The 26,853-nt window shown below is 43.3% G+C and overlaps 2 protein-coding genes across 7 annotated transcripts in view; one reads left to right on the top strand and one right to left on the bottom strand.

The window, feature by feature from the left end:
* GBP2 (guanylate binding protein 2, interferon-inducible) overlaps window positions 1-26,853 on the top strand; it is a 264,757-nt gene that overhangs the window by 204,435 nt on the left and 33,469 nt on the right. The window contains exon 15 of one of the 3 annotated variants that reach the window (XR_014842735.1): window positions 17,731-18,729. The exons of the other annotated variants lie outside the window; for them this stretch is intronic. The gene's annotated coding sequence lies outside the window, so the exon portion shown is untranslated. Of the gene's footprint in view, window positions 1-17,730; window positions 18,730-26,853 lie in introns of those variants that run through there. 3 annotated transcript variants of the gene reach the window in all.
* On the bottom strand, window positions 1,653-26,853 carry LOC100523310 (guanylate-binding protein 6). Of its 4 annotated transcripts, none has more exons than XR_014844855.1 (11): window positions 26,719-26,853; window positions 21,997-22,213; window positions 21,703-21,830; window positions 17,183-17,292; window positions 16,786-16,982; window positions 15,015-15,260; window positions 13,770-14,050; window positions 12,876-13,599; window positions 4,513-4,615; window positions 3,990-4,183; window positions 1,653-3,047 (listed from the first exon to the last, which is right to left on the bottom strand). XR_014844855.1 is itself a non-coding variant. In XM_005663706.4 (11 exons), the coding sequence occupies exons 2-11, from the start codon at window positions 22,184-22,186 to the stop codon at window positions 2,823-2,825; spliced, it is 1,887 nt and encodes a 628-aa protein (XP_005663763.4). In that variant the 5' UTR covers window positions 22,187-22,213; window positions 26,719-26,853; the 3' UTR covers window positions 1,653-2,822. The 4 variants fall into 4 exon arrangements, 2 of the variants coding, with proteins under 2 accessions (XP_005663763.4, XP_020945970.2); XR_014844854.1 differs by having other exon boundaries at window positions 12,876-12,970; XM_005663706.4 differs by having other exon boundaries at window positions 12,876-13,088.

The following is a 26,853-nucleotide window of genomic DNA, read 5'->3' as shown; positions in this document are numbered from 1 at the left end:
CATCATCATCACCATCACCACCATCGCCATCATCATCATCACCATCACCATCGCCATCATCACCACCATCACCACTATCGCCATTATCATCACCATCACCACCATCACCACCATCGTCACCATCGTCACCATCATCACCATCGTCACCATCATCACCACCATCGCCACCATCGCCACCATCACCACCATCACCACCATCACCACCCGCAGCGTATAGAAGTTCCCAGGCTAGGGGTTGAATCGGAGCTGCAGCTGCCGGCCTATGACACAGCCACAGCAATGCAGGAAGCAAAGGGCTGGACATCTGTCCCCTATGTCAGGCATTGCCTGTGAGCCATCCACTTTGGGCAGAGCAGCTCCTTTCATTCAACGGGAATTCTCCAGAGGAGAGGGCTAACCAAGCAGTTGGGACAACCAAGTATGTCTCCAGACATTGCCAAATGTCACCTAAGGGCAAAATCAGCACTCAGGGGGAGCTATGAGCTGGAAAGATTAAAACTATTTCTATGCAAACAAATCCCAACCTCATAATTGGTACTGCAGGGTTAGAAACCCCCAAGGCAGAAGGAAAAGCCTGGAGGAAGGGGCTGCTTAAGGATGCCTACAGATGACTGCTCTTCCTCAAAACACTTGGGCATATTCCCAATTCCCAGCACACAGGTACCAACTTAATGTCCAAGGTCCCCTAGAAGGGGGACGGGGAAGGTCGTTGTCATTTGACCTTGTCCTGGCATTTCAGGATGCTTTGTCTTGGGATCCTGCCCTCCCCTCAGGAGATGTATTCATGGTCTGAAACTGGCTTAGACCAAGTCTAGGGCTTGTGACTTTGTTATTGAGGCCACCTCTCAGCCTCCTGATAAACGTCCTAGATGCCACTTGATTGTTTCCTCCCCATCCCTTTGGAATCGACAGACACCTTGTTCAATTTGCCGTCTTCAGAATTTTCTCCGGTCAGGTCCGGCGGGCTGCCACGCCAACCATGTTATGGACTGAAAGGCTGTGTTCTCCAAAATTTGTCTGAGGAAACTCTCACTCCCAGTGTCCCGATGTACTTGGGAGTGGGGCTTTGGGGAAGAAATTAGGTAAGGAGTGTGGGGCCTTCATGACTCTGATTAGTGCCCTTATAACAAAGAATCAAGAGACTCTTCCTCTCCGCACCCCCCCCCCCATGTATGAAGACACGTTAGGAAAGGTGCCCTCTGTAAAACTGCAAAAGCACCCTTACCAAGAACCCAGCAATGTTGGCACACAGCTTTTGGACTCATAGCCTCCAGAACTGGGAGAAACAAATGTTTGTGAAGCCACCCGGTCTGTGCTAATTGGATGCAGCAGCCTGAGCTTAGACAGGCCGTGATTCGCATCACTGTCATGTGCGGACTTGGCTTCTGATGTTTAAAGGCCAACATCTGGCCTCAATGTGTCAGGGTTTCTCATCTCCAATACTGTCAGGGCCTCTGACTCTGCAGTGGTACATTGCCCCTTGGTGCTTGCCTGCGGCACAGAGGCCACCACTGAATTTCTAAGAGCTATTGGATTCCTCTCACCAGTGCGTATTCCTAATGTTCAGTATTTGCTTCTAACACCTGAAAAGAGTGAATCAGAGATATGAAGTAAGGCTACTCTAGCTGAGATATCAGAGCGTAACAGGAAAGTTTATGCCTTTATTTATTTATTTATTTATTTTGGTCTTTTTAGGGCCGCACCCACGACATGTGGAGGTTCCCAGGCTAGGGGTCCAATCGGAACTGTAGCCGCCGCCCTACACCACAGCCACAGTAATTCAGGATTCGAGCCATGTCTGCGACCTACACCACAGCTCATGGCAACGCCGGATCCTTAACCCACTGAGCGAGGCCAGGGATCAAACCCGCATTCTCACGGATGCTAGTCAGACTTGCTAACCACTGAGACATGACAGGAACTCCAGTTTATGCCTTTTTGAAGCAAATATAGAGGCTTAAAAGCCAAAACCAACAAGAAAACGAGATTGGGAGGCAAACTTTATGCTTTCCAGTGTTCTGCTCTGACTCTCTGAACAGGCCGATGTCATTTCTAGAGGGAATGAGCAGTTGCCTCCTCTAATAGTCAGTACCACACTCCATTTATCACTATGATCAGAATTAGTATTATACTTATGTTTCCTTTGTTATTTGAGAAGTGGTAATACAAGCTTTCTTTACAAAACTGAAACGATAGGAGTGTGTGATAAAAAGCCTGTGCTCCTTCCATCGCTGATACCAAATGGTTCCCCGACAGGAACCAACACCACCAGTTTCTAATCAATCTTCCAGAGATGGTCTCTGGCCACAATATATGACCACACGCCGTGAGTGTCTATTTTACAGAGAACAGATTATGCAACCCACATTGTACCTCATTTTCACTCTACGGTGTATCTTCAAGATGGTTCTATGTGACCCAAGTAGAGACCCACTGTCCATTTAATTACTGGCCACATAGGATTCCAGTACGTGTACATGCAAAATGTATAATACCAATTTATACAGATGGACATTTAAGGAATTTCCAATCTTTTGCCACTGAAAGCGTTGCCTCAGTGGACCTCTTGTATAAGTATGTATGAATATGTATATACACACACATACATAAACATACACATATATGATTTGCACACATTCATTTCCTAAAAGTGAACACGCTATATCAAAGAGTCCATATCTAATGTGGGCCAGGAATGAATCTCCTCTAATAGCTACTGTTTATACTTAAAGTGTTGCTGAATAAAAGTGAGATGCATACACACCAACATGGGTCAGAGCATGTATACATATTATGTATGTATAATTTCTTTAAAAGGAGAGCTACTTTTTATATAGTGAGCTCACACCTTTCACAATGTAATCAAGAAGTTTAGATGGAGAAAACAGTACTGATGCCATCTCCCTGCCGAATGCATGCAAGGCTGTTGTAATCCAGGACGTCTCAGTATCTTGATTCCTGGCGATCATATTTCTCAAGTGCTGTATCTCTGCATTCATCTCCTGGGACTTCTTTTTAAATCCTTCCTTGAGTAGAGCTTCCTGGACCTAAAAAAAAAAAGGGAAAAGGGAAACAAACATTTTAAATCCACTTTTTAACTTAAAAGCAAAACTTTATACATTAAAAATGTTTAGATTTTTTTCGAGGATTGTGTCAAATCTTCAAACTTCATCAAACTATCTTTGTTTTACTCTTCTGATTGTTCTCCCTTACTCAGTCATGAAAGGAGAGTTGTGTAATAAAAAATATCTCCTTGTTTGACTTGGACAGTAAGAGAAAGCAGAGTTTAGAGCCTTACAATAAAAGCCACTGTCAGGTTTTACCGGGAGTCTAAGCTGACATGAGGACAAGGGGATTTTGTCCCAGGCAAAAACTGCCGGGTGGGAGGTGGCCGCGGTCTGGTTGCACTACTTCTCCGTCCCACTCAGGGTGGCGGGTCACCCAAGGCAGAGACTGCTATAAACGCTACGTGCACAGTGAGAGAATTCCTTCTATGCCTCACGGGAGCTTGGGTACCCATCACACCTGCAGACGATGCAGCAAGGGGAGAAGCTGTCACCTCCCTGCTACTAAGGCCTGGATGTTTCTGATCCTTTTATGTCAGCGCAGATCAGCCTCAGGGCTTGGGTGGCAGCAGGGTTCCTGGTCATTGGCTGTGGTCTTGGTAAAGCAGATCAGTGCCGCTCATGTTAGATAGGTGTGGTTCGAATATCCGTATAATCAACCTCACCGTATCATTTTAAAATTCCCCAAACAGCCATCCAAACCCTGTTTCTATTCAACATCCTCATGCTGAATTCTCCGGAGTCTACTAGAGAGTCGAGTTCAAAGGCTTTGGGAGGAATCAGAGGCTTCGGGGCTCTAAGTAATCACCAGCAGTACCCGGCAGTGCTGCCCCCCACCCCGAGGGCTTGCTGTCACCTTCACCACCCCTTCCTGAGGTGCCAGGGGAATGCCCAGCAGGCGCTACGAGGCACAGCCTGACTTACCTTCAGCTTATGCTCCAACATCTTATCCTGCTCTCTCAGGATGTTTGCTCTTTCCTTTTCCAGCTTCTCTGTCAGCTGGTCTATGTTTTCCTGGAAACTCCTCTGCTGAGCTGCCACCTGCTGCTCCTGCTCCTGCAGCTCCTGTTTCAGCAGCTCCTGCGCCTTCTCCGCTGCCTCCTTCCTGGCCCGCTCCTCTGCCCCAGGAAGGTTTAGAGAGGAACGAAAATAACGTGAGGACTGATCTCAACCCTCCTGAGCTCAGAAACCAAACTGGAAGGGGAGGCTGGGAAACCCCAAATTGTCCCCGTGTCCACCCCACCCAGAGACATTTCAGAGTTGATGGGAAGGCTCTGCCTGGCTGCTGTCCAACCACGTCCACGCCCGACTCCCCTTGCAGGTGTCAGACATGGCAGAGTTGTTCCACAGAAGGAGAGGAAGCTGCTTGTATCAGGAAGGTTTTGCTCTCCCAGCAGCCAGAGGGCCCTGTAGGAACGACCCATCCCACGGTGAGCAGAGCCCATACCTGCTATGGCCTTCTGCCCATCAGTGAGGGCTTTATCTGCCTGCAGGATGGATTTCTCTATTGCCACCTGTGACTGCAGGAAGCGCTGGAGGACCTTGTCGGCCTGAGGAACGAAGACACAAGTAGGGAACTCAATGTCCACTGGGGAGAGGAGTGCTGCCAAGACAAGGATGTCCAGAGACGTGCTGCTCCTTGTTTAAAATCCTGTAGCTGTTCCCTACAAACAGTCTAGGCTCCTAGAGGCACCTGTCTGTCTCTGGTCTCTGACCCAAGGCTGCCGCCCTCTACCCACCTTAGGGACCAGCTAGTCAGAGATACATCCAGTTCTATAAACTCCCAATCTCTGGGGCTTCTATAGATTTGCCTCCCGGTGTGAAACAGCTCCACACACTGTGCCGCCGATGACCTCAGCCACTTACTGGCTGTAACTTAGACAAGTTGGTTTAACCTGCCTACGCCTCTCAGTTCAGATCTGTAAAATGTTAACGATAAACACAGATGCTTCTTAATATGATTTGAAGGATTAAAGAGACTAGGGGGCAAGCTTAGCCCTATGGCTCTAGGCAAGAAGAGGTCAACATATCTTCGTTGAATTATTTTAAAAAATTTTTACGACAGCTGATTCACATTATTCTGTCAATTTCTGCTGTACGTCAAAGTGACCCAGTCATACAGCTATACACCCTCTTTCTCATATTCTCTTTCATAATGTTCCATCACAAGTGACTGGACATCGTTTGTCCCTTTGCTATACAGCAGAACCTCATTAGCTACCCGTTTTTAAGGTTTGCATCCATCAACCCCGAACTCGCAGTCCATTCCACTCCATCCCCTCCTCCTTGGCAACCACAAGTCTGCTGCCCATGTCGGTTGAGTCTCCCTGTTCTGTAGATAGGTTCATGCATGCCATGTTTTAGAGTCCACATGTAAGCGATATCACATGATACCTCTCTTTCTGACCTATTTTACCTAGTATGAGAATCTCTGGTTCCATCCATTTTGCTGAAAATGGCATTATCCTGTTCTTTTCTATGGCTGAGTATTATTCCTTTGTGTGTATATACCACATCTTCTTAATCTGTTCATCTGCTGATGGACATTTAGGTTGTTTCCATGTCTTGGCTATCATGAATAGTGCTGCAATAAACATTGGGTTGCATATATCTTTTTGAATGAAAGTTCTGTCTGGATATATGCCCATGAGTGGGATTGCTGGATCACGAGGTAGTTCTATGTTTAGTTTTCTGAGATACCTCCATACTGTTTTCCATAGTGGTTTACATATTCCTACTGACAGTGCAGAAGGGTTCCCTTTTCTCCACACCCTCTCCAGCATTTGTTATTAGCAGTCTTATTAATGATGGCCATTCTGACTGGTGTGAGATGGTACCTCATTGTAGTTTTGATTTGCATTTCTCTAATAATTACTGGTGTTGAGCATTTTTTCATGTGCCTGTTGGCCATCTGTATGTCTTCCTTGGAGAAATATCTATTTCGATCTTCTGCCCAACTGGGTTGATTTTGGGGGTTTTTTTTTTTTTTTTTGCTGTTTAGTGGTATGAGTGGTTTGTATATTTTGGAGATTACACGCTTGTAGTTTGCATTGTTTGTAAATATTTTCTCCCATTCTGTAGGTAGTCTTTTCATTTTTTTTTTGAATGGTTTCCTTCGCTGTGCAAAAGCTTGTCAGTTTGATTAGGTCGCTTTGGTTTATTTTTGTTTTTATTTCTATTGCCTTGGGGGACTACCTAAGAAAACATTTGTAGAGTCGATGTCAGAGAATGTTTTGTCTATGTTCTCTTGCAGGAGTTTTATAGCGTCTTATCTTATGCTTAAGTCTTCAAGCTGTTTTGAGTTTATTTTTGTACATGGTGTGAGGATGTGTTCTAGTTTCATCGGTTTAGATACAGCTGTCCAGTTTTACCAGCACCACTTGCTGAAGAGACTGTCTTTTTCCCAGTTTATAGTCTTGCCTCTTTTGTCGAAGATTAATTGACCACAGGTGACTGGGTTTATTTCTGGGCTCTCTATTCTGTTCCATTGGTTCTTATGTGTGTATTTGTACCAGTACCACACTCTCTTGGTTACTGCAGCTTTGTAATATTGCCTGAAGTCTGGGAGAGTTATGTCTCCTGCTTGTTCCCCTCCTCTGCCCCCCTCAGGATTGCTTTGGCAATTCTGGGTCCTTTGTGATTCCATATAAATTTTGGATTGTTTGTTCTAGTTCTCTGAAAAATGTCACGGGTAATTTGATAGGGATCACATTGAATCTGTAGATTGCTTTGGGTAACATGGCCATTTTAACTATTAATTCTTGCAGTCCAGGGTCATGGAATATTTTTCCATTTATTTGAATCCTCTTTAATTTCCTTGATTAATGTTTTATAGTTCCCAGCATATAAGACTTTCACATCCTTGGTCAGGTTTATTCCTATTTAATTTGGGGGGGTGTAATTTGAAAAGGTATTGTTATCTTATGTTCCTTTTCTAGTATTTCATTGTTAGTATGCAGAAACGCAACTGATTTCTGAATGTTAATCTTGTGTCCTGCTACTCTGCTGAATTCATTGATCAGTTCAAGTAGTTTTTGTGTGGAGTCCTTAGGGTGTTCTATACATAGTGTCATGTCATCTCTATACAGTGACAATTTTACCTCTTCTATTCCAATTTGGATACATTTTATTTCTTTTCTTTGCCTGATGGCTGTGGCTAGGACTTCCAATACTATGTTGAATAAATGTGGTAAGAGTGAGCATACTTTTCTTGGTCCAGACTTTAGTGGGAAGGCTTTCAGCTTTTGCTCCAGTGAGTAATAGATTGTCTGTGGGTTTGTCATAAATGGCTTTTATTGGAGTTCCCATCATGGCTCAGTGGTTAACAGATCTAAGTAGGAACCACAAGGTTGCAGGTTTGATCCCTGGCCTCGCTCAGTAGGTTAAGGATCCGGTGTTGCTGTGAGCTGTGGTGTAGGTCACAAACATGGCTCAGATCCCGCGTTGCTGTGACTCTGGCATAGCCTGGTAGCTACAGCTCCGATTAGACCCCCTAGCCTGGGAACCTCCATATGCTGTGGGTGTGGCCCTAGAAAAGCCAAAAAAAGACCAAAAAAAAAAAAACCCCACAAATAAATAGATAAATGGCTTTTATTAGTTAAGATATGTTCCCTCTACACCCACTTTGGTAATAGTTTTTATCATGAATGGATGTTGGATTTTGTCAAGTGCTTTTTCTGCATCTATTTAGATGATCATGTGGTTTTTGACTTTTCTATTTTAATGTGGTCTGTGACTTTGATGGATTTGCCTATGTTGAACCATCCTTGTGAACCTGAGATGAAAACCACTTGGTCATGCTGTATGATCTTTTTTATGTATTTGTTTGTCTAGAATTTTATTGAGAATTTTTCCTTTATATTCATCAAAGATATTGGCTCATAATTTTTTTTTTAGTAGTATATTTGTCAGTTTTGGTATTAGGATTATTGTGGTATCATAGAATATCCTTGGCAGTGTTCCTTCTTCAACCTTTTGGAAAAGTTTAAGAAGGACGGGTGTAAGTTCTTCTTTGTGTATGTTTGGTAGAATTCACCTGTGAAGCCATCTGGTCCTGGACTTTCATTTGTATGGAGTGTTTTTATTACATATTCAATTTCATTTCTAGTGATGGGTCTATTTAAATAATCTATTCCTTCTTAATAAAGTTTTTTTGGTGGGCTGTAAGTCTCTAGAGAGTTGTCCATTTCTTCTAGGTTGTCAAATTTGTTGGCACAAAATTGTTCATAGTATTATATTGGTTTTTTTTTTTTTTTTTGGTATTTCTGCAGAATCTGTTGAGATTTCCCTTGTTCATTGCTTATTTTGCTTATCTGGGTTCTCTCTCGCTTCTTCTTGGTGAGTCTGACCAGATGTTTGTCCATTTGGTTTACTGTTTCAGAGAACCAGCTCTTGGTTTTATTGATTTTTTTCTATTGCTTTTTGAACTCTGTCTTATTGATTTCCACTTGATCTTTATGATTTCCTTCCTTCTGCTGACTTTAGGTTTTGTTTGTTCTTATTTTTCTAATTCTTTTAGGTTGTCTGTTAATTGTTGATTTGAGATTTTTCTTGAAGAAGCCCTGTATCACTACGAACTTCCCTCTAAGGACTGCTTTTGCAGCATCCTATAGATTTTAAATGGTTGTTTTTTTCATTGTCATTTGTCTCGAGGTATTTTTTAATTTCCCTTTTGATTTCCTCTTTGACATATCAGTTTTTTAGTAGCATGTTATTTAGTCTCAATGTAGTCAGGTTTTTCTCATTTCTTTTCCTATGGTTGATTTATAGTTTCAAGCCTCTGTAGTCAGAGATGATGCTTTAAGTAATTTTTATACTCTTAAATTTGTTGAAGTTAGCTTTGTGCCCCAGTATGTGGTCAATCCTTGAGAATGTTCCATGTACACTTGAAAAGACTATATAGTTTGATTTTTTTTTTTGGGATGTAATGTCTTGAACATATCAATTAAGTCTAATTTTTCTATTGTGTCTTTTAGGATCTCTGTTGCCTTATAGATTTTCTGTCTAGAGAGGTGTTAAAATCTCCTAATATCATTTTTCCCCATCAATTTCTCTTTTTATATATGTTAGTATTTGTTGTACGTATTTGGGTGTTCCTATATTAGGGGCATTTATATTGACAAGTGTACTATCCTATTCTTGAATTGATCCTTTATTATTAAATCATGCCCTTCTTTTTCTTTCTTTATGGCCATTGTTTTAAAGTCTATTTCATCTGATCTGAGTATAGCAACTTCTGATTTCCTGTCTTTTCCAGTCACATGAAATATCTTTTCCCATTCCCTCATGACCAATTTACCTGTGTCCTTTGCCCTAAGGTGAGATTCTTGCAGTCAGCATATTGTAGGCTCTCATTTTTTTAATCCAGTCTGCCACTGTATGTATTTTGATTGGAACATTCAGTCCATTGACATTTAAGGTACTTACTGGTAAATATGTTTTTATTGCCATTTCAAACCTTGTTTTCCAGTTGGAGTCTTTGTTTCTCCTTTGTTGCTTTTTTGTTTGTTTATTTGTTAAATTATCTCCTTTTTTTAAATGTTTGTGTCCTTTTCCTTTTGGTTCTTGTGAATGTAGTTTTTGGTTTTGATTTGTGATTGCCCTGTTTCTCAAGTATGTTAACCCTTTCCTATATCTGCTTTTTTTAGCCTAAAAATCATAAAGGCTCAGACATGTTCTTTAAAAAAAGTATCTAGATTTTCTTAGTTTCCTTCTCCACATTTTATGATTTTGATGTCCTTTTATGACATTGTCATGTTTATTCTTTTGCTGTTCCTTGTATTTATTGTCACTTTGACAAATAGGTTTTTTTCCTTTTAGATCTGTGTACTGGCTTATTGAAGTGATTACATTCCAGTTGTGATTTTGTCCATCCTATATCTTCTTACTTCTTTTCTATTAAGAAGAGACCTTAAGTATTTCTTTTTGAATTGATTTAGCATTGCTGTACTCTTTTAGTTTTTGTTTGTTGGAGAAATTCTTTATTTCTCCTTCTATTTTAAATGATATTCTGCTGGGTAGAGGATTCTAGGCTGCAGATTTTTCCTTTTGAGAACTTTGAATATATCTTGCCACTCTCTTCTGGCCTGTAATATTTCTGAAGAGAAATCAGCTTAGAGCCTTGTGTGGATTCCATTATAATTAACTCTTTGTTTTTCTCTTGCTGCCTGTAGAATCCTCTCCTTAATTGTTGCCATTTTTCTTATAATATGACTGGGTGTGTGTCGGTTTGTGTTCAACTTGTTTGGGGCCCTCTGTGTTTCCCGTATCTTGATATCCATTTCTTTTAGATTTGGAAAGTTTTCAGGCATAATTTCTTCAAATATATTTTCAATCCCTTTTTTTTTAACCTTCTGGAATACCTATTGTATGTAGATTGGACCTCTTTATATTGTCCCAAAGATCTCTTATATTGCTTTCATGTTTTTTCACTTGGTTTTCTGTCTGCTGTCCTGATTGGATGATTTCCATTTTCTATCTTCCAAGCCACTTATTTGTTTCTCTCATTATTTATCCTGCACTTCTGTGCCTTTAACTCAGTTTGCATCTCTGCAAATGAATTTTCTAATTTTTCTTGGCTCTTCCTTATATTTTATAGCTCCTTTCTAAAGTAATCTGCCTCACTGTTCATATCCACTCTTAATTCCTTCAGTATTTTCACTATCTCCTTTTTTGAACTTGGTGTCAGGATGCAGAAGTCTGTTTCATTGTTTACTCCTTCACAGGAATTCTCCTGTTCTTTTAACTTGGAATGGTTCATGAGTTTCTTTATTTTGCTTATATTTTTCTTATTCTGTGAGTTTAGATAAGATAGCCAGTGTAGTCCTGAAGGGCTGTTTTTATGCAAGGGTGTTCCTGAGTAGTTTGCAAGGTCTTCGTGTGTGTGTGTGTGTGTGTGTGTGTGAGAGAGAGAGAGAGAGAGAGAGAGAAGGCTGTTTTGGTTTGGATGCTTGCTGTCTCTTTCCTCAGTGTGTGCAGGCTGTTATCCCCTGGATAGGCATGTGCCATTGTAAGGCCTGTGCCTTCTTACAAGAAGATTGAGGCAATGGGCAGGGCTAGTAGCCAGTGCCTGGTTATTAGGCCCTTGACAGTGGTGAGAACCAGCAGAGAGGTGGCACAGGCTGCTCCTGGTTGCAGGGCTCTGAGAAGTGGCAGTGACCCTCAGGCAGGTGTAGGCAGTGCTCAGAGCCTTTGGCAGTGGCAGCAGCAGGGCATGTATGTTCCCAGGGGAGTGAGGGCAACAGGTGATGCTCGGATGCAGTGCCCACTTCCGAGGTGAACTCAGAGGTGACTGGGGCTGCAGATGGTGCCTGTTCACAGACCCTAGTGGTGGTGGGCCATGCCTATCTCTGGAGTCTGAGATGCCTGCAGCAGTTTGCCTCCACTGCCAATAGCCCATGCAAGAGGCATCCTGCTGCCTGAGAGCCTGCACAAGTGCAAAGAAAGAGATTCCTATGGTGTCCCACCCCTCCTCCTCTTGCCCTCCCCAATGATGGCACCTTGCTTCTCCTACAGGCCTAGACCCCCTCCCAGGTTCCCTCAGCTGTGGCACTTCACACCCCAGCCTGTGGCAAACTGCTCCCTAGCCCCTCAGGCTGTCTCCACATGGCCAACCCTAGTCCTCTCCCCAGGACTGACCTCCAAAGCCTAAGTCTCAATGCCTAGCCCCACCTGAGTGTCTCAGGCTGTGGTGTTGGGGGCAGGGGAGTACCGATGGTCCTTGCAGTTCTCTTTCTGCTTTTCCCTCCTCAGTCCAGCAGCTGCATTTTTCCTGAGGCTTTGAAATTCCACCCTCCCCGCCCCCAGGCCCATGGCCTCCCCAGGGTGCAGGTTATTTTCCTTTTCACAGCTTACTCTAAGGAGTACTGGTCCCGTCCTGATTCCTGGTTTCTTTTCTCTCTCTCTTTTGTTCCTTTTTTTTTTTTTTTCCTTCTACCTAGTTATGTGGAGGGTTTCTTGCCTGTTTTGGAGGTTTAAGGCCTTCTGCCAGCATTCAGCAGATGTTCTGAGTCAATCATTCTACATGCAGATTTTTTTTTTTTTTTTTTTTTTGCCTTTTCTAGGGCTGCTTCCCATGGCATATGGAGGTTCCCAGGCTAGGGATCTAATCGGAGCTATAGCCGCCGGCCTACACCACAGCCACAGCAATGCAGGATCCAAGCCATATCTGCAACCTACACCACAGCTTATGGCCACGCTGGATCCCCAACCCACTGAGTGAGGCCAGGGATCGAACCCACAACCCCATGGTTCCTAGTCGGGTTTGTTAACCACTGAGCCATAGTGGGAACTCCTGGATGGATTTTTTTATGTGTTTGGAGAAGTGAGAACCACATCTTACTCCTCTGCAATCTTGATGCCCCTTAGTTGCATTATTTTTATCATTATTACCTTTTTATTATCACATTTGTTAATATCACCTATGTAGCCAATTTTCATGGGTTCACGAGTGTCATAACTTTGTATGTAATTATCTTGGACTTGCTCTCTCGCTTTGATCAGCCTTGAATACAAAGACTCTGATTTATGAATCATCAGTTCTTGGCATATCAATTATCATGTTGTTGGATAAATAAATGAATAAGTTAAATCTAAAATCTCTGGTGGATTTTAGAAATCCATGATCATTTGGGGGGAATGGACATTTATACTCTCCTCAAGAATAAATAGCCTTGTGTGGACCTTATGAGTTAAAGCTATCATAATGTCCCCCTACTCTCTCATTACCCACACCTGCTGCTGTGCTCTTTCATTTTCGGGAGACACCTTTGACCCTGTTCTGAGGCTCCCCTGGCTCCCCTTATTCCTCACCTTTACTCCTTTCCTGGGCACTTGGCAATACTCCATTTCAAGCTTTGTCTTTGCTCTCCTGTAGAGTTCATGGCCTCCAGGAACAGAGAACATTCCTGCAGAAATACCTTTCATTAGGGTCTTTGAAAGCTGATCAAGTTTTTCCTGGCAGTATTTGGCAGATGCCTCTTCATTCTGCAGCACGAAACCCTCCTTCTTATTCTTTATGATTTCCTGCAAGGGAAATGCAGAGCGATGTCACCAGAAACAAGGAACAGAGGACACAACATTCAAGGAATCTGGTGGTGAGATTGGTCTGCGGTCCTCATGAGAAACATGTGCTACTGGAGGCCGTGGAATAAAGCAGCAGTCACAAGACTTGATGTGCTCCCAACGCTGAAAACCCGGGGAGACGAAGGGCAAGTTTCTTAGCCTCCCTTCAGGCTTTTCATCTGAAAGCTTGGCGTTACATCACATAGTCCCTGTGGTTCCTGCAGCTGCAACATTCAGTGATTCCATCTTCAAGGATACTTGGGGAAACCTAAGTTGAACATGGCCTGGAATGAGGGTTTGCTGAGAGCAGGTTGGTCCGGGCCTCTCGGGAGTGTGTGCACAGAAAAAGAAACCAGCTTACGAATGACTTTGGGTGCTGTGAACAGGCTTGGAATCCATCGCAGTATTTACTTCAGGAAGATACCTGTACCGCTTTTGCATCAGAGATCAGAGAGACTCCCGGGGAAATTGCCTGTGGTTTGGCAGGAAAGAAAAGGAAATGCCTTTGGGAAGCTAACCCCTATGAGGACACAGACTGCTTCGTTCTCAAGTGTGCGATGGGCAGAGGTTCCATAAAGACACCTCTAGGCTCCATTCTTTAAGAGGAGGAGGGAACAAATGTCAACTAGTAAGACAGCTTACCACCAGCATCTTCTGGAACTCCTGCGTGTCATCCTTGAAGGAGTGCTCCATGAAGACCGCAATGGCCTTGCTCTCACAGGCCGCATGCACCTCCAGCAGCTCCAGGAGCGTGTCTGTGGGGAGGCTCAGTCGCTGGGCCATCTGCTCGCTGTAGAGGTCGGCCGCCTTCTGCACGGCCGCTGAGTTCTCCAGCTGGGCCAGGGTTGTCACTGCGTTCTCCAGACAAGGAACGTCTCCGGTATTGATGGCATCCATGTATGCCACCACCAGAGTCCCCAGCCCTGAAGAAGCCATGAAATTTAAGGGATAAATAGCAACTTTTCCGTCAGTGAGATCCAGGATTCTGAAACTACATTTCTAAAGCCACACGCACACGCACACACAAACACCCCTTCCTCCTTCAACAGTCCTCACCTTCATTTTCCTCCCGACTCTTCACTTGTATGGTTTTCCAGGCCACAGGGCTAAGAACATTGAAAATCTATCTATACCTAACAAACTAAGGGTGTCTGGAAAATATAGCTTTCCATTTTAAAAGTTTAAAGGGGGTTCCTATTGTGGCTCAGTGGGTTAAAAACCCAACTTAGTGTCTGTGACGAGGTGGGTTGGATCCCTGCCCTCACGCAGTGGGTTAAGGATCTGGCATTGCTGTGGCTCTGGTGTAGGCCAGCAGTGCAGCTCCTATTAACCCTTAGCCTGGGAACTTCTATATGTCACAGGTGCAGCCCTAAAAACAAACAAACAAAAACCTAAAAAAAAATTAAAATTGAAAGCGAAATAGAGTACATGGGTATTCAATGAGACAGCATGTCAGATTATATTTATTCCCAAGTTTAAGCCTTTGAATGGATTTAGGGACTAAGAGGGATTTAGGGACAAACATTAATTTTTGGACTGATCTAACCTTCCAAAATATCTTTTGCATTCTCCTTGTGAAAAACACTGACTACACAGGACTTACGCTGAGAAAATGGAATAGCCTGCTGTTAGATAGTGATTTTTTTTTTCTTTCCTCAGAGGAGGAATTTTTCAGATAAGTGGAAGCCACAGATTTGAAATTTGGGGGAAGGATTTGTGAATCCCCTAAAGTAAGATCATTATAAGTATATCCATTTCTTCATGGAGTATGCATGTCTGTAAAATCATAATTCCATGTAGAATCAAACAAAGGTACTGGAAAACACAGTTATACAAAATATTCAACATGCATCAGGCTCCAGGAAAACAGGGGAAAAAAAGACTCACGCTTCCCAACGACTGTGATTCCATCTCTGAGCGTCTTGGTCTTTGCATTGGTGAAGATGTAGGAACAGAAGTTGTTTGCTTGTTCCTGGAATTTAGGATCCAGTTGGTCGTCCGACACATTCTCAATATTGGCCAGGAGATCTTTGTCATGTGTTGGTCGGTCAAAGACAAAACACTTCCGTTTTGGGAAGAAATGCCTGATGCACTCTCTGGGTAGATTGGATATTCGGGCTTTGGGATTATTGCCTGAGGGAGAGAAAAACAGATTAGCGTGGAAAGAGTCTTGGGGCAGGTAACCAAAGGGTGTTTATGACAACAGGTGTGTGTGTGTGTGTCTTTGCTGTGGTTTATGCTTACGGCCCCTTTAACACAGACATTCTTTGCATCAAACACCAGTGGTCTAGCTCTGGAGAGGAATCTGGGGAGACAGCCGGCACATAACCCCATGGCTGCTGTTTCCGCCCTGTACGCGGTAGCGTAGTCATGTCTCAGATGCTTGCTGTACTCACGGCTCCAAGAGTGAAAGGCCAAATGTAACTTTTGCTCTGCTGAATCTCACGTAGAAATTGAGCCGTGGGATGAAAAAGAAGAGTCCTACACCAGGGATGATGGACAATATCCCCTGGAATTTTAGGAATGTCATCCTGTTTAAGGAAATCTATTTTGATGCTAAAAATAATGCATACAGAGTTAGCTAATTTTAGCAAAAACCACTGAAGGTTAAATGCAACTAAAATATAATTTTAAGATGTCACCAATGATTTATAAACTCCTTGAGGTAGAGGGTTCTATTTGCTTTGACAGTGGTCCTCTTCTGTCTAGTCGTTGTCGCAATACATGTTTTGAGAAGGCATACACAGAAACATGAAAGCAAGAATGAATAAATCAGAAATGACATCTCTCTCAAGATTTCACCAGATGCAGGGCCTGGTGGTTGATGGTGTTCATGCTGTTAAAATAATTTATCATCTTGTAATTGAAACATGGGTAGATATGTGGAAAGTGAGAGAAAGCTATGACATGGAAGGTAAAACAAATGTTCTAATAATTATCAGAAATATCAAAAAGGCATAGGTGGAAAAGACACACACTTCATGCTTACAACATAAAGTCTTTTTGTACATGATACAACTACATAGGATTAGAAAGTTTTGTTCCTCCTTGAAAAGAATAATATCTACCTAAAAAAGTGAAATGTACTTTTGTTACTCAATAGACTTTTCATTGGAATTTCATGTAACAAGTATGAGGTCCGTTCTTTTCCACAACAGAGAAGAGCAGAAGCTAAAATAGGAACGTGTGTCTGGTCGTTAGAAGGTTTTAGCATCCACTATAATCTGGATGTTGAGTTACAAATGGTATAAAAAACAAATTGGTTTTGGAGTTCCCTTGTGAGTTAGCAGGTTAAGGACTCCACATTGTCTCTGTGAAGATGCAAATTCAATCCCTGGTCTCAGTCAGTGGGTTAAGGATCTGGCGCTGCTGCACGCTGTGGCGTGGGTCTCAGCTGCAGCTCCAATTCAAGCCCCAGCCTGGGAACTTCCATAAGCTGCATGTGCGACCAAAACAAATTGGTTTTGAATAATTTCACTTTGCTTTTCCTAAGTGAACGTCATTTCTAGTCCCTAGAGCTTTTCAACCACTTTCCAGCCACTATTTCTACAGACTTTGAAGAGTCTCAGATACAAAAGCCACCCCAGAGGTGATGGAGCGGGTTTAGCAGATCCCACCCTATCCTGGACCATCCGATGCCCAGGCCGTGCTCTGATACCTGGAATCAGCTTCAAGGCATTCTCCAGGTACTCATCCTCTGTGACAGGGTGACCATGCAACTTCAGGTCCAGGGTGAAATCCCGAACAATCCAGATAAAGTCTGGAAAGAAACTCACAAACTCCGTGCAGTCCTCCACTCCATCGTTTTCTGACGAGGACTTGGTCCTGATGAGCTCCGTGAGCTCTGCCACATAACTAGGACGTAGTTAAGGGAAAGAAACTCCTTGCCCACAAAATTCCGATATTTTCTCACATCAGAGTATTATAAGCACTGCCTTTTTCTGCGGGTTCCCTCTGCTGCATCAGAGGAAACCAAATGACAGAGGAAACCAAATGCCCCGATTTCCATTCCCATAGCTCAGTGAGACGTGGTGGCTGCGTTCCTGGCAGGATACTGCAGCTGCTCCAGGGCCTGGTGGTTGATGGTGTTCGTGCTGTTGTAGACGAAGACGCTGCTCAGAAGCACGGCCAGGGCGAAGATCCACGAGTCGTTCTTAGGGTCGCCCTAGAAGGCACGTTAGAACACGAGATTTAGGGCTTACTCTCAAATTAGAAGTTCATTCGCACACTTATTTTATTCTTATTTCAGCTGACATACTCACCATGCAAAGACCTTTTTTAAAGACAGACGTAGACTTCAGCTTTCACAATTGCGAAGACATTTCTTGTGAAGGCACATTTGTTCATATGTAAATGTCTTCTAAGCTTCACCGAGCTTTCTTTTACCTCACTGGATGAAGTAAAATCACGTGCAGAAAAACCAGTATAGTGCCTCGTGTGGAATTACGTATCAGTAATGAGTGTTAGCACTTACTAATTATGCACATACTTATTAATTGTAGTCCATATAAAATATACCATAGTTGGCGTAACTGAGTATTTAAATTATATCCAATCAATAAATGCTCATGGGAAGTGACTGTATGTTCCCTACTTTTCTTAGATTTTAGAAGCCAATGTCGTAAATGACAGTTAGTCCTTTCAAGATAACAGTTTCAAAGCAGTGACAGACAGGATTAAGATGGCAGAATAGAAGGACTGGAGCTCAACTTCTCTCCTAAAAACAACAAAATTCACAACTAAAGACTGAGCAATCTCCACCCAAATGAACTGGAAACCTTAAAAAAGATACCCTACTCCAGAAGAAAAAGAGCAGGCCACATCAAGAGGTAGAAGGGGCGATTTCACGATATAAACAACCCCATACCTCTGGGGTTGGAAGCTCCACAGACTGAAAACTAACTGGTTCACAGAGACTCACCTACAGGAGTGAGAGTTCTGAGCCCCACATCAAACCCTTACGTGCGGGGATCTGGCACTGGGAGAAAGGGCCCTGGAGCATCTGGCATTGAAGGCCAGTGGGGCTTGTGCACAGGAGCTCCACAGGACGGGGGGAAACGGAGACCCCATTCTTAAAAGGCGCACACAGACTTTCACGTGCACTGAATCCCAGGGCAAAGCAAAGTCTCCATAGGAATCTGGGTCAAACCTGACTGCAGTTCTTGGAGGACATCCTGGGAAAACAGGGGTGAATGTGGCTTGTCATAAGGGAAGGACATTGAAGGCAAAGCTCTCGGGAATATCCAGCAGCTGCCTTTCTCTGGAGGGGGCCATTTTGGGAAAATCTGGCCCCACCCATCAGTCAGGCTGAGAAGCCCCACACCCAACAACAATCCAGGTGGGATCACAGCCCCGCCCCTCAGTAAACAGGCTGCCTAAAGACCCCTCAGGCACACAGCTGCCTCTAATCTCATCCAGAGACAAAGCTCCACCCACCAGAGGGATAGGAATCAGCTCCACCTACTAGTGGGCAGGCATCAGCCCCTCCCATCAGGAAGCCTACAGCAAGCCCCCATACCAACTTCAGCCACAAGGGGGGCAGATGCCAGACGTAAGAGAGGCTACAACTCTATTATCTGTAAAAAGGTCACCACACCAAAAACCTATAAAAATGAAAAGACAGAGAACTATAACTCAGATGAGGGAGAAAGAAAAAACCCAGAAAATCAGCTAAGCGATGAGGAGATTCTCAGCCTCCAGGAAAAAGACTTTAGACTGTCGATGCTGAAGATGATGCAAGACATTGGAAAGAAACTGGAGGCAAAGATGGATACCTTACAGGAAACACTGAGCAAAGAGATACAAGATATAAATCTTAAACAAGAGGAGATGCAAAATACAATAACTGAAATAAAAAACTCACTAGAAGCAGCTAACAGCAGAATACAGGAGGCAGAAGAACACATAAGCGAGGTGGAGGACAGATTAGCGGAAATTACGGATGCAGAACAGAAAAGAGAAAAAAGATTGAAAACAAATGAAGAGAGTCTCAGAGAACTCTGGGACAATGTTAAACGCACCAACATCTGTATTATAGGGGTTCCAGAAGGAGAAGAGAGAGAGAAGGGGACAGAAAAAATATTCCAAGAGGTAATAGCTGAAAACTTCCCTCACATGGGAAAGGAACCCCTCCCTCAAATCCAGGAAGCACAATGAGTACCATATAAAATAAACCCAAGGAGGAATACACTGAGATACATATTAATCAAACTGACCAAAATTAAAGACAAAGAGAAAAATCTTGAAAGCAGCCAGGGAAAAGAAACAAGTAACATACAAGGGAACTCCAATAAGGTTATTGGCAGATTTTTCAGCAGAAACTCTGCAGGCCAGAAGGGAGGGGCATGATGTACTTAACATGATGAAAGGAAAAAACCTCCAACCAAGATGACTTTACCCAGCAAGGTTCTCATTCAGAGTTGAAGGAGAAATCAAAACCTTCACAGATAAGCAAATGTTGGGAGAATTCAGCAACACTAAACCAGCCTTATAACAAATACTAAAGAAACTTCTCTAGCAGAAAGAAAAGACAGCAACAGGAAACAAAAATTCCACACATGACAAGGCTCACCAGTAAAGGTACATATACAGTAAAGATACGAAATCATCCATGCACAATTATACCACCACAATCAGAAATCATGAGAAGAGGTGGGTACAAATGCAGGACACTGGAGATGACCTTGCAATTGAGAGAACAACAACTTAAAACAATCTCATACATATAGACTCTTATATCAAATCTTTAGAATGACTGCAAAACAAAAATCTACAATTGATACACAAACAAGGAATCTCTGAAGAAGAAATATATCTCATAGTACATAAGTGCATAATCCACCATGAAGGGGTTCATTTGACATCATTCTTGGAATGCTGAAGTCTCCTTAAAACTGATTCTGATTTCCTCTCCATCAAAGAATTTATGATAATTATAATTAAATAATGCAACTGTGCAATTAAATAATACAGTTCTACAATTGTATTGTTAATAACCATTTCTCTCCATGGTACAATGTAAGGTCTATAATGTCTTGTTTATCACATCACCTAGAATGGTGTAATGCCTTTATTGAGGAATCCATAGGATGTAACAAACTGTGAGGACATATTTATATAGTTACACTGTTTTTTAACCAACGTATGCATTTTATATTTTACTTATTTTCAGAGGGTGTATTATTTTTGTTATTCTTCCCAGTTAAGTTATTCTTTTTATTAGGCTATATAAAATATTTAATGGTATATAAGGCTTTCTTCTTTATAAATTTTAGTTACATAATATAACAATTTTAATATAATGCTAATTATTAAAGAATAATTGAAATGTAATAGATAATATTAAATAGTAAGGATGAAAGCTATACAAAATGGGATAAAGTATAGAATAAATTTCCTATTTGTCTCAGCATATTTTCCATTCCACTTCTCCAGAGGGAGTCACTTAATCTGTTTCTTAAGATCCATGATATAATAATCTGTATGAACGTAATTGTGTTTAAACGTATGTATTTTATTCTGTAAAAAAATAAAAATTTCAAAATAAATAAATACATAAAAATAAAAATTTGCACATAAAAAAAAAGAAATTTAGGTACTGATTCCAAATGCTTACAAAGTAAGTGAAAAAAAAAAAGGATAAAGAATTTATTTCATCCATTAATAGAAAGGTAAAATACCAAAAAAAATCTATCCTAAAATATTTCTGTGGGAAAACACATGCTTTTAATAGAAGCAGTTCCTTCAGAGGCAGCTCACAGCTTTCCAGAATGCTCTGTAACCAGTGGATGAACTTCGTAGAAAATGTAAACCCATCTCCTAACTCCAACCCTCAAATACTCTCTTCATCTGGCAGCTACGAAGGGGACGCAGAGATCCTTCCTCACGCCTGGGTTGGTGTTTCTCCTCCAACCTCCAGGGCAGCCTCCCCTTCACTGTAAGTGGCGGGAACCAGGAGGTGCTGCCTGGATCACCTGCCAAGACTGGAGGACTTGCCCCCAGCTGTTGGAGTGCTGGTGGAAGGGCTTCTTCAGATGCCCGCCCTCTCCATTAAAGGCTCCCAAAGCAGCTTCTCCATCGGGGGTCAACACCCTTGTCCCAAGGCAGAATTCCTCCAAAGGGCCATTCCAGCCCAGAGCGCCCATGGGAGCGAGGGGAAGCTGAGGACGGCAAGGCAGTGCCACCTCTCCCTCCATCCAGCCGGCTTCTCTCCCAGACACCCTCTATGAAATCCGATTGTGTGGTCTTGTCAGTGGGAATAAAGACTCTCTGAGGGCAGGACCTGTATGTCCATCCCTGATCTCTGCAGTTCTAAGCCCCAAGGCCTGGAACTCTGCTGTTCAGTAGCTGTTTATGGAATGAAACAAGTCACGCACACAGTGCCAAGCAAGAAAAGGTTTTACCTCCTATGGCGTGATTTCTTCCTAGGAATTATTCACCCAAACCACAGTTCACTTCATTTACCATGGTTGGTTTACATTTTACAAATAGATCATGGCAGTTAATTTCTAGATTCATGAAGGGATAGGGAGAGAACCCAGAATAAAAAGTATTTCTCCGTGACTTTCTGCCTTACCTTCTCCACATCGCCCAGGCCCTCGGTGTCCAGAAGGACCAGGGTGCGGTCTGGCTTGGAGGGGTGGGGCACACACCACATCCAGATGCCCTTGGTTTCAGACTGCACTGTGGACCCCAGACGGAAACCTGCCAGGGGGGTGGACATTCAGTGATGGCAGAAAATCTAAGCAGCTGAGGGGCTACTAAGTCAGACGTACTGGAGTGTAAGTATCCAGCAGACAGGAAGAAAACTAAGAAGCTGAGGTATCACCTGGGCGAAAGCACCTGGCCCCTGACCCAGTATAACCCTCACCATGGTTCTGTCCCGCCAGACGGTTCATCAGGTAGGATTTGCCTGTGCGATACAGTCCTACAATGGCCACCACCACCACGGGCTGAGAAATCTTCTCAAGTATCTCTAGAGCTTCCTGGTTCACTGACAGCAGCTCATTGTTGTTTTTTATCAGACAGATGGGGTCCGTCATGTTGGGTCCAGATGCCATGGCAACCTGCCAACCTGGAAGAGCTGCCTAGTAGAAATAACATCAATTTTATTATTGTTATTATTGAGCAAAACTATGGAGAGTGTTAATATCTTGTGTTTCATAACCAACACCATCATTTGAGGGAATGATGGGAACCTCTTAGTATGCCAATTCTAGGTTACATTCTTTGTCTCATGGAAATTACAAAAGTCTTACCCAGTCCTAAGTTGATGGACCTTTTGTATAGCTCTGTAGAGTATTTTGTTACTTGCAACAAACTCCTTTTCGACCACGCCCAGATTTACATTAATGAGGTGGGTTTGGAAAGCTTCTAGATAATCACAAAAATGGAGGCTGGTTGCGAGGGAAAATAACCATGTTATTAGAGTGTGGGAACATTCCCAACCTCCGGGGAGCAGAGAAGAGCTGAAAGTTGAATGAATCACCAATGACCAATGATTTAATCAACTATGCCTATTTAATAAAGCCTACATTTAAAAACCCCAGTGAAGGGGCTCAGAGGGCTTCTGGTTTGATGGACGTGTGGAGGTGGCCAGAGGGTGGCGTGTCCAGAGGGGACATGGGGGCCCCACACTCCCTTCTTGGTGCCGTTCCCTGTCCATCTCTTCGATCTTACTGCTCTTGGGTTGCATCTTGTCTTAATAAACCAGTAACCTAGTAGTAAACGATGTTCCCGAGTTCCGAAACCAGACTAGCAACGTACTGAACCTGAGGAGGAGACGGTGGAGAGCTGCAGTGGAGGGCCAGTTAGGGAGAAGCGCAATGGACGACACTGACTTGCAGCTGGGGCATCGGGACTGGGGGGTGGGGCAGTCTTGTGGGATTGAGCCCTTCATTTGTAGGGTATGGAGTAATTCTTGTCACCCAGTGTCATAATTTCTTAGTGAGAAAAAATGCCCACATACGTGGTAAGCAGAAGAGAAGTATGGAAAACAGTGAGTTGAGAGGAGAAATTGAATTTTTCCTTTCAGGGTGGAGACAAGCAATAAGTGATCAAAAGCCCCAAGCAGAGACACTTTGGGGAATTAAGATATTTAAAAGTAGCACATATATGGGAAAATTGAAAAAGTGCCACCTAGCTCCAAGGAAGACACATGCTCAGAAAAGCCTAAAAGGACTTTAAGTTTTCTCCTTAGCTTAACTGCAAGCCTTAAAACCAAGGGCAAGCTTTTAGTGAAAGACTCCCTTGGCACAAAGCCAGTATGCAAAGAATGGGAAAGGTGACTGCTTTTATAAATGCCTGATTTTCAACAACAATAAAAATCAAAAGCCATACAAAGAAACATGAAAATACAGACCATTCACAGGAAGAAAATTAAGTGGTAAAAAACCAACCAACCAACCAACCAACAGCCCTGAAGAAACACATGCACTGGATGTTCTAGGCTGAGACTTTAAAAAATCTTTTTAGAATATGCTCAAAAAGGTAAAGGAAAACGCAGACAAAGAACAAAAGAAAGTCAGAAGAACAATATGTCCCCAAAATTAGAAAATCACCCAAGAGATAAAAGTAAAAAAGGACCCAAACAGAAATTCTGGAGTGGAAAATACGATAGCTGAATTTGCAGTTTTTCTAGAGGGCATCAGACTTGAGCAGGCAAAAGAAAGAATCTGAAAACTTGAAGACAGGACATATGAAGTTATCTGTTTTCAGGAGCAGAAGGAAAAATCATTTTTAAAAAGGGAATATAGCCTAAGAGACTCATAGGAGGTGGTCAAGTAGAATGATAGGTGCATGACTGAGGCCCTAAAGCAGAAGAGGGAGGTGGGACAGAGAGGTTATTTGAGGAAATGATGGCTAAAAAATTCCCTATGCAAGATTCACGTCTTAGGGAAAAATTCCCTAAGACATGAATCTACAAACGCAAAAAGTTTAACAAACTCAAATATGATAATTATAGATTCATGCTGAGACATAATCAAACTGTCAGAAGACAAAGAGGTGAGCTACTACAGGATAGCTCAGGGAACTCTCTCCAATCTCCTGTGATGGAACATGATGGAGGATAATATGAGAAGAATGTATGTGTGTGTGTGTGTGTGTGTGTGTGTGTGTGTGTGTGTGTGTGTGTGTGTGTGTGTGTGTAGACTGGGTCACTTTCCTGTACAGTAGAAATTGGCACAACCTTGTAAATCAACAATACTTTTTTATTTTTTATTTTATTTTTTTTTTGTCTTTTTGCCATTTCTTGGGCCGCTCTCGCGGCATATGGAGGTTCCCAGGCTAGGGGTCTAATCAGAGCCGTAGCCACCAGCCTACGCCAGAGCCACAGCAACACAGGATCCGAGCCGCGTCTGCAACCTACACCACAGCTCACGGCAACGCCGGATCGTTAACCCACCGAGCAAGGGCAGGGACCGAACCCGCAACCTCATGGTTCCTAGTCGGATTTGTTAACCACTGCGCCACACGAGAACTCCAACAATACTTTTTTAAAAAGTAAAAAATTTCTAATTAAAAAATAGAAAGTTAAGTCCTTTTTTTTTGGTCCTTTGAGGGCCACACCCAAGGCATATGGAAGTTCCCGAGCTAGGGGTTGAATCAGAGCTGTAGCCACTGGCTACACCACAGCCACAGCGACACAGGATCCGAGCTGTGTCTGTGACCTACATGATCGTTCACTGCACCACTGGATCCTTAACCCACTGAGCGAGGCCAGGGATTGATCCTGCATCCTCATGGAGACTAGTCCGGGTTCACTACTGCTGAGCCACAATGGGAACTCCAATACGTTAAGCCTTAAAAGCACCATTATACCATGGGTGTCCTGGTCTCATATTTTTATTGCTATTATATTGTTTCCTATAATTGCTATGCACGTTTCAGAATCAGAATATATAAGCATGAGATTATGTTCACATATCTCAAATATTCAGTTTCATATTTATAGGTCAGATATTCAAGATGTATCTGATACCATCAAAAAAAAAAAAATACCACAACCAAAAATACCAACTCTATCAGTTACGCCTCACGTGGCCTTAAACAAGGCGCTTCATCTATGGAAACCTAAGTTATAAAAGATAATGACAGAGGTAATGTGGGAAAATGAAAGAGGTTTCGATAATAAGATCAGATACCATAAGCTTATGTCTGAGTGCAGCATGCAACACAAAAGAGGATTTCAGCACATGTCTGTTGAATTAGATGGAGGCTGATCTGCAGGAATTGCACTGAACAGGTCAGTCCGTCGCAGGACGCTTTTCAACACAGACTGTAGACCTCTAGGGACTAAGAAACAAGGTCCACAAAGAAAGCAGCCAAGTCAAACACTGCCCCTGCCCCAGCTCCTTTCGGCTCGTTCTTCCGCGTGGGGCGTCAGAATACACAGAGGTAAAGCACGAGCCCCGGAGCCCTTCTAAGGAGACAACGAGGAAGCTGCAGGAAGATGCAAGAGGAGCAACTGCAGCCAGGTCTGTCCTCCCTCCACCATTCAACCCCGAATCAAAACCGCCCACCACTCGCAGGACTAGAAATAGACGGAAGGGGGGGTCACCATGCCCTGGGGGGTGCCCCTCGCTCCGAGCATGCGCACTCTTCTCCGAGCGAGTCCTTTCCCTTTTGCTCGCTTGGCTCCTAAAGACACAGACACACTCCACCCCAAAGAAGCAAAACAGCTCCGTGATTTCTTAGCTGTGAATGAGCCACAGAATTTTAAGCTTCAAATTCACAAAATGCAGCTTTTCAGTCCTGCTCAGGATTGGTTTTCAAAATTTGATCTGCAGAAGAATCATCTAAAGGGATTGTTAAATCCAGACTTATACATGTTCTAAATGCGAAAAATGACTAAATAACCAGAATATAACCATGGAAAACCAACCCGCAAATACAAGAGGGAGGGGGAGAGAGAGAACTGGGGCGGGGGGCGGGGAGCTGGGGAGAGAGAAAGAGGAAGAGAAAGAGTGTTTTGATGAGACTGTCATCTTTTCTGGCTGCCCCCCACCCCCCCGGGACAGGTGGAAGTTCCCCAGCCAGGGTTCGAACCCACTCTGCAGGAGCAACCCGAGCCACTTCAGTGACAACGCCAGAGCCTTAACCCATGCTCCACAAGGGAACTCCAGAGATGGTGATTTTTAACTAATAAAGCTCAGCACTGTGGGGACCAAATTTGTCTCTACAGAGATATTCACAAAGCTCTCACTGTGAAGCTTTCGGAAGTATGACTAATAGAAAGATGAAAATGAAACTACCTCTTTACATGATAAGTCCTATAACCTCCTTGGCAGGAACTGTCTTATTCTCTGAATTCTATTGCCAGTCGCCGAGCTTGAAAGCAGGGCAGACAACTCCCATGAGGACCCTGCCAAGGAGCAGGACAGCCAGGAGGACACACGGTGCCTGACCCTCATTTTGCCGCCCCTGCTGGTCCAGAGAAGCTGAACCTCCCCCACCGCCACCCCCACCCCACCCTTGGATTAAAGCCAGCCTCAGACCCCTGCCCTCCAGACACCAGGACTCCTGTCCTTCCTCGGTTGTCACTTTGAGTCCGAAATCAACCTTGGTTTGCACACGAAAGAGAGGGACATACCTGCTCCACCCCCAAGGGTCCAAGAATGGTTCCGGTGGCCTGTCTCACTTGTTCCTTCCACCTCTCTCTCCCTCCAGTGTCAAGGCTAAAAAAGACTGAACAAGCTCGTCCTCTCTCCCAGTAAAGAGCTGTCTT

The sequence above is a fragment of the Sus scrofa genome, chromosome 4, assembly GCF_054392235.1.
Source record: "Sus scrofa isolate SSC_HxYL_T2T_F1_AM1 chromosome 4, Sscrofa_HxYL_maternal_Yorkshire_Landrace_v2.0, whole genome shotgun sequence".
In the NCBI taxonomy this organism is placed as follows: Eukaryota; Metazoa; Chordata; class Mammalia; order Artiodactyla; family Suidae; genus Sus; species Sus scrofa.
The sequence above is the reverse complement of the archived record's forward strand: the minus strand, read 5'-3'. Positions and strand labels throughout refer to the sequence as shown.

Excerpts from the sequence above, each read along its gene's own strand:
- LOC100523310 (XM_005663706.4), bottom strand. The coding sequence starts at position 22,186 with ATGGCATCTGGACCCAACATGACGGACCCCATCTGTCTGATAAAAAAC. Across the intron at positions 21,831-21,996 it reads TCTGGCGGGACAGAACCATG|GTTTCCGTCTGGGGTCCACA; the intron begins GTGAGGGTTATA and ends CCCCCCTGGCAG. Across the intron at positions 3,048-3,989 it reads TGTTGGAGCATAAGCTGAAG|GTCCAGGAAGCTCTACTCAA; the intron begins GTAAGTCAGGCT and ends TTTTTTTTTTAG.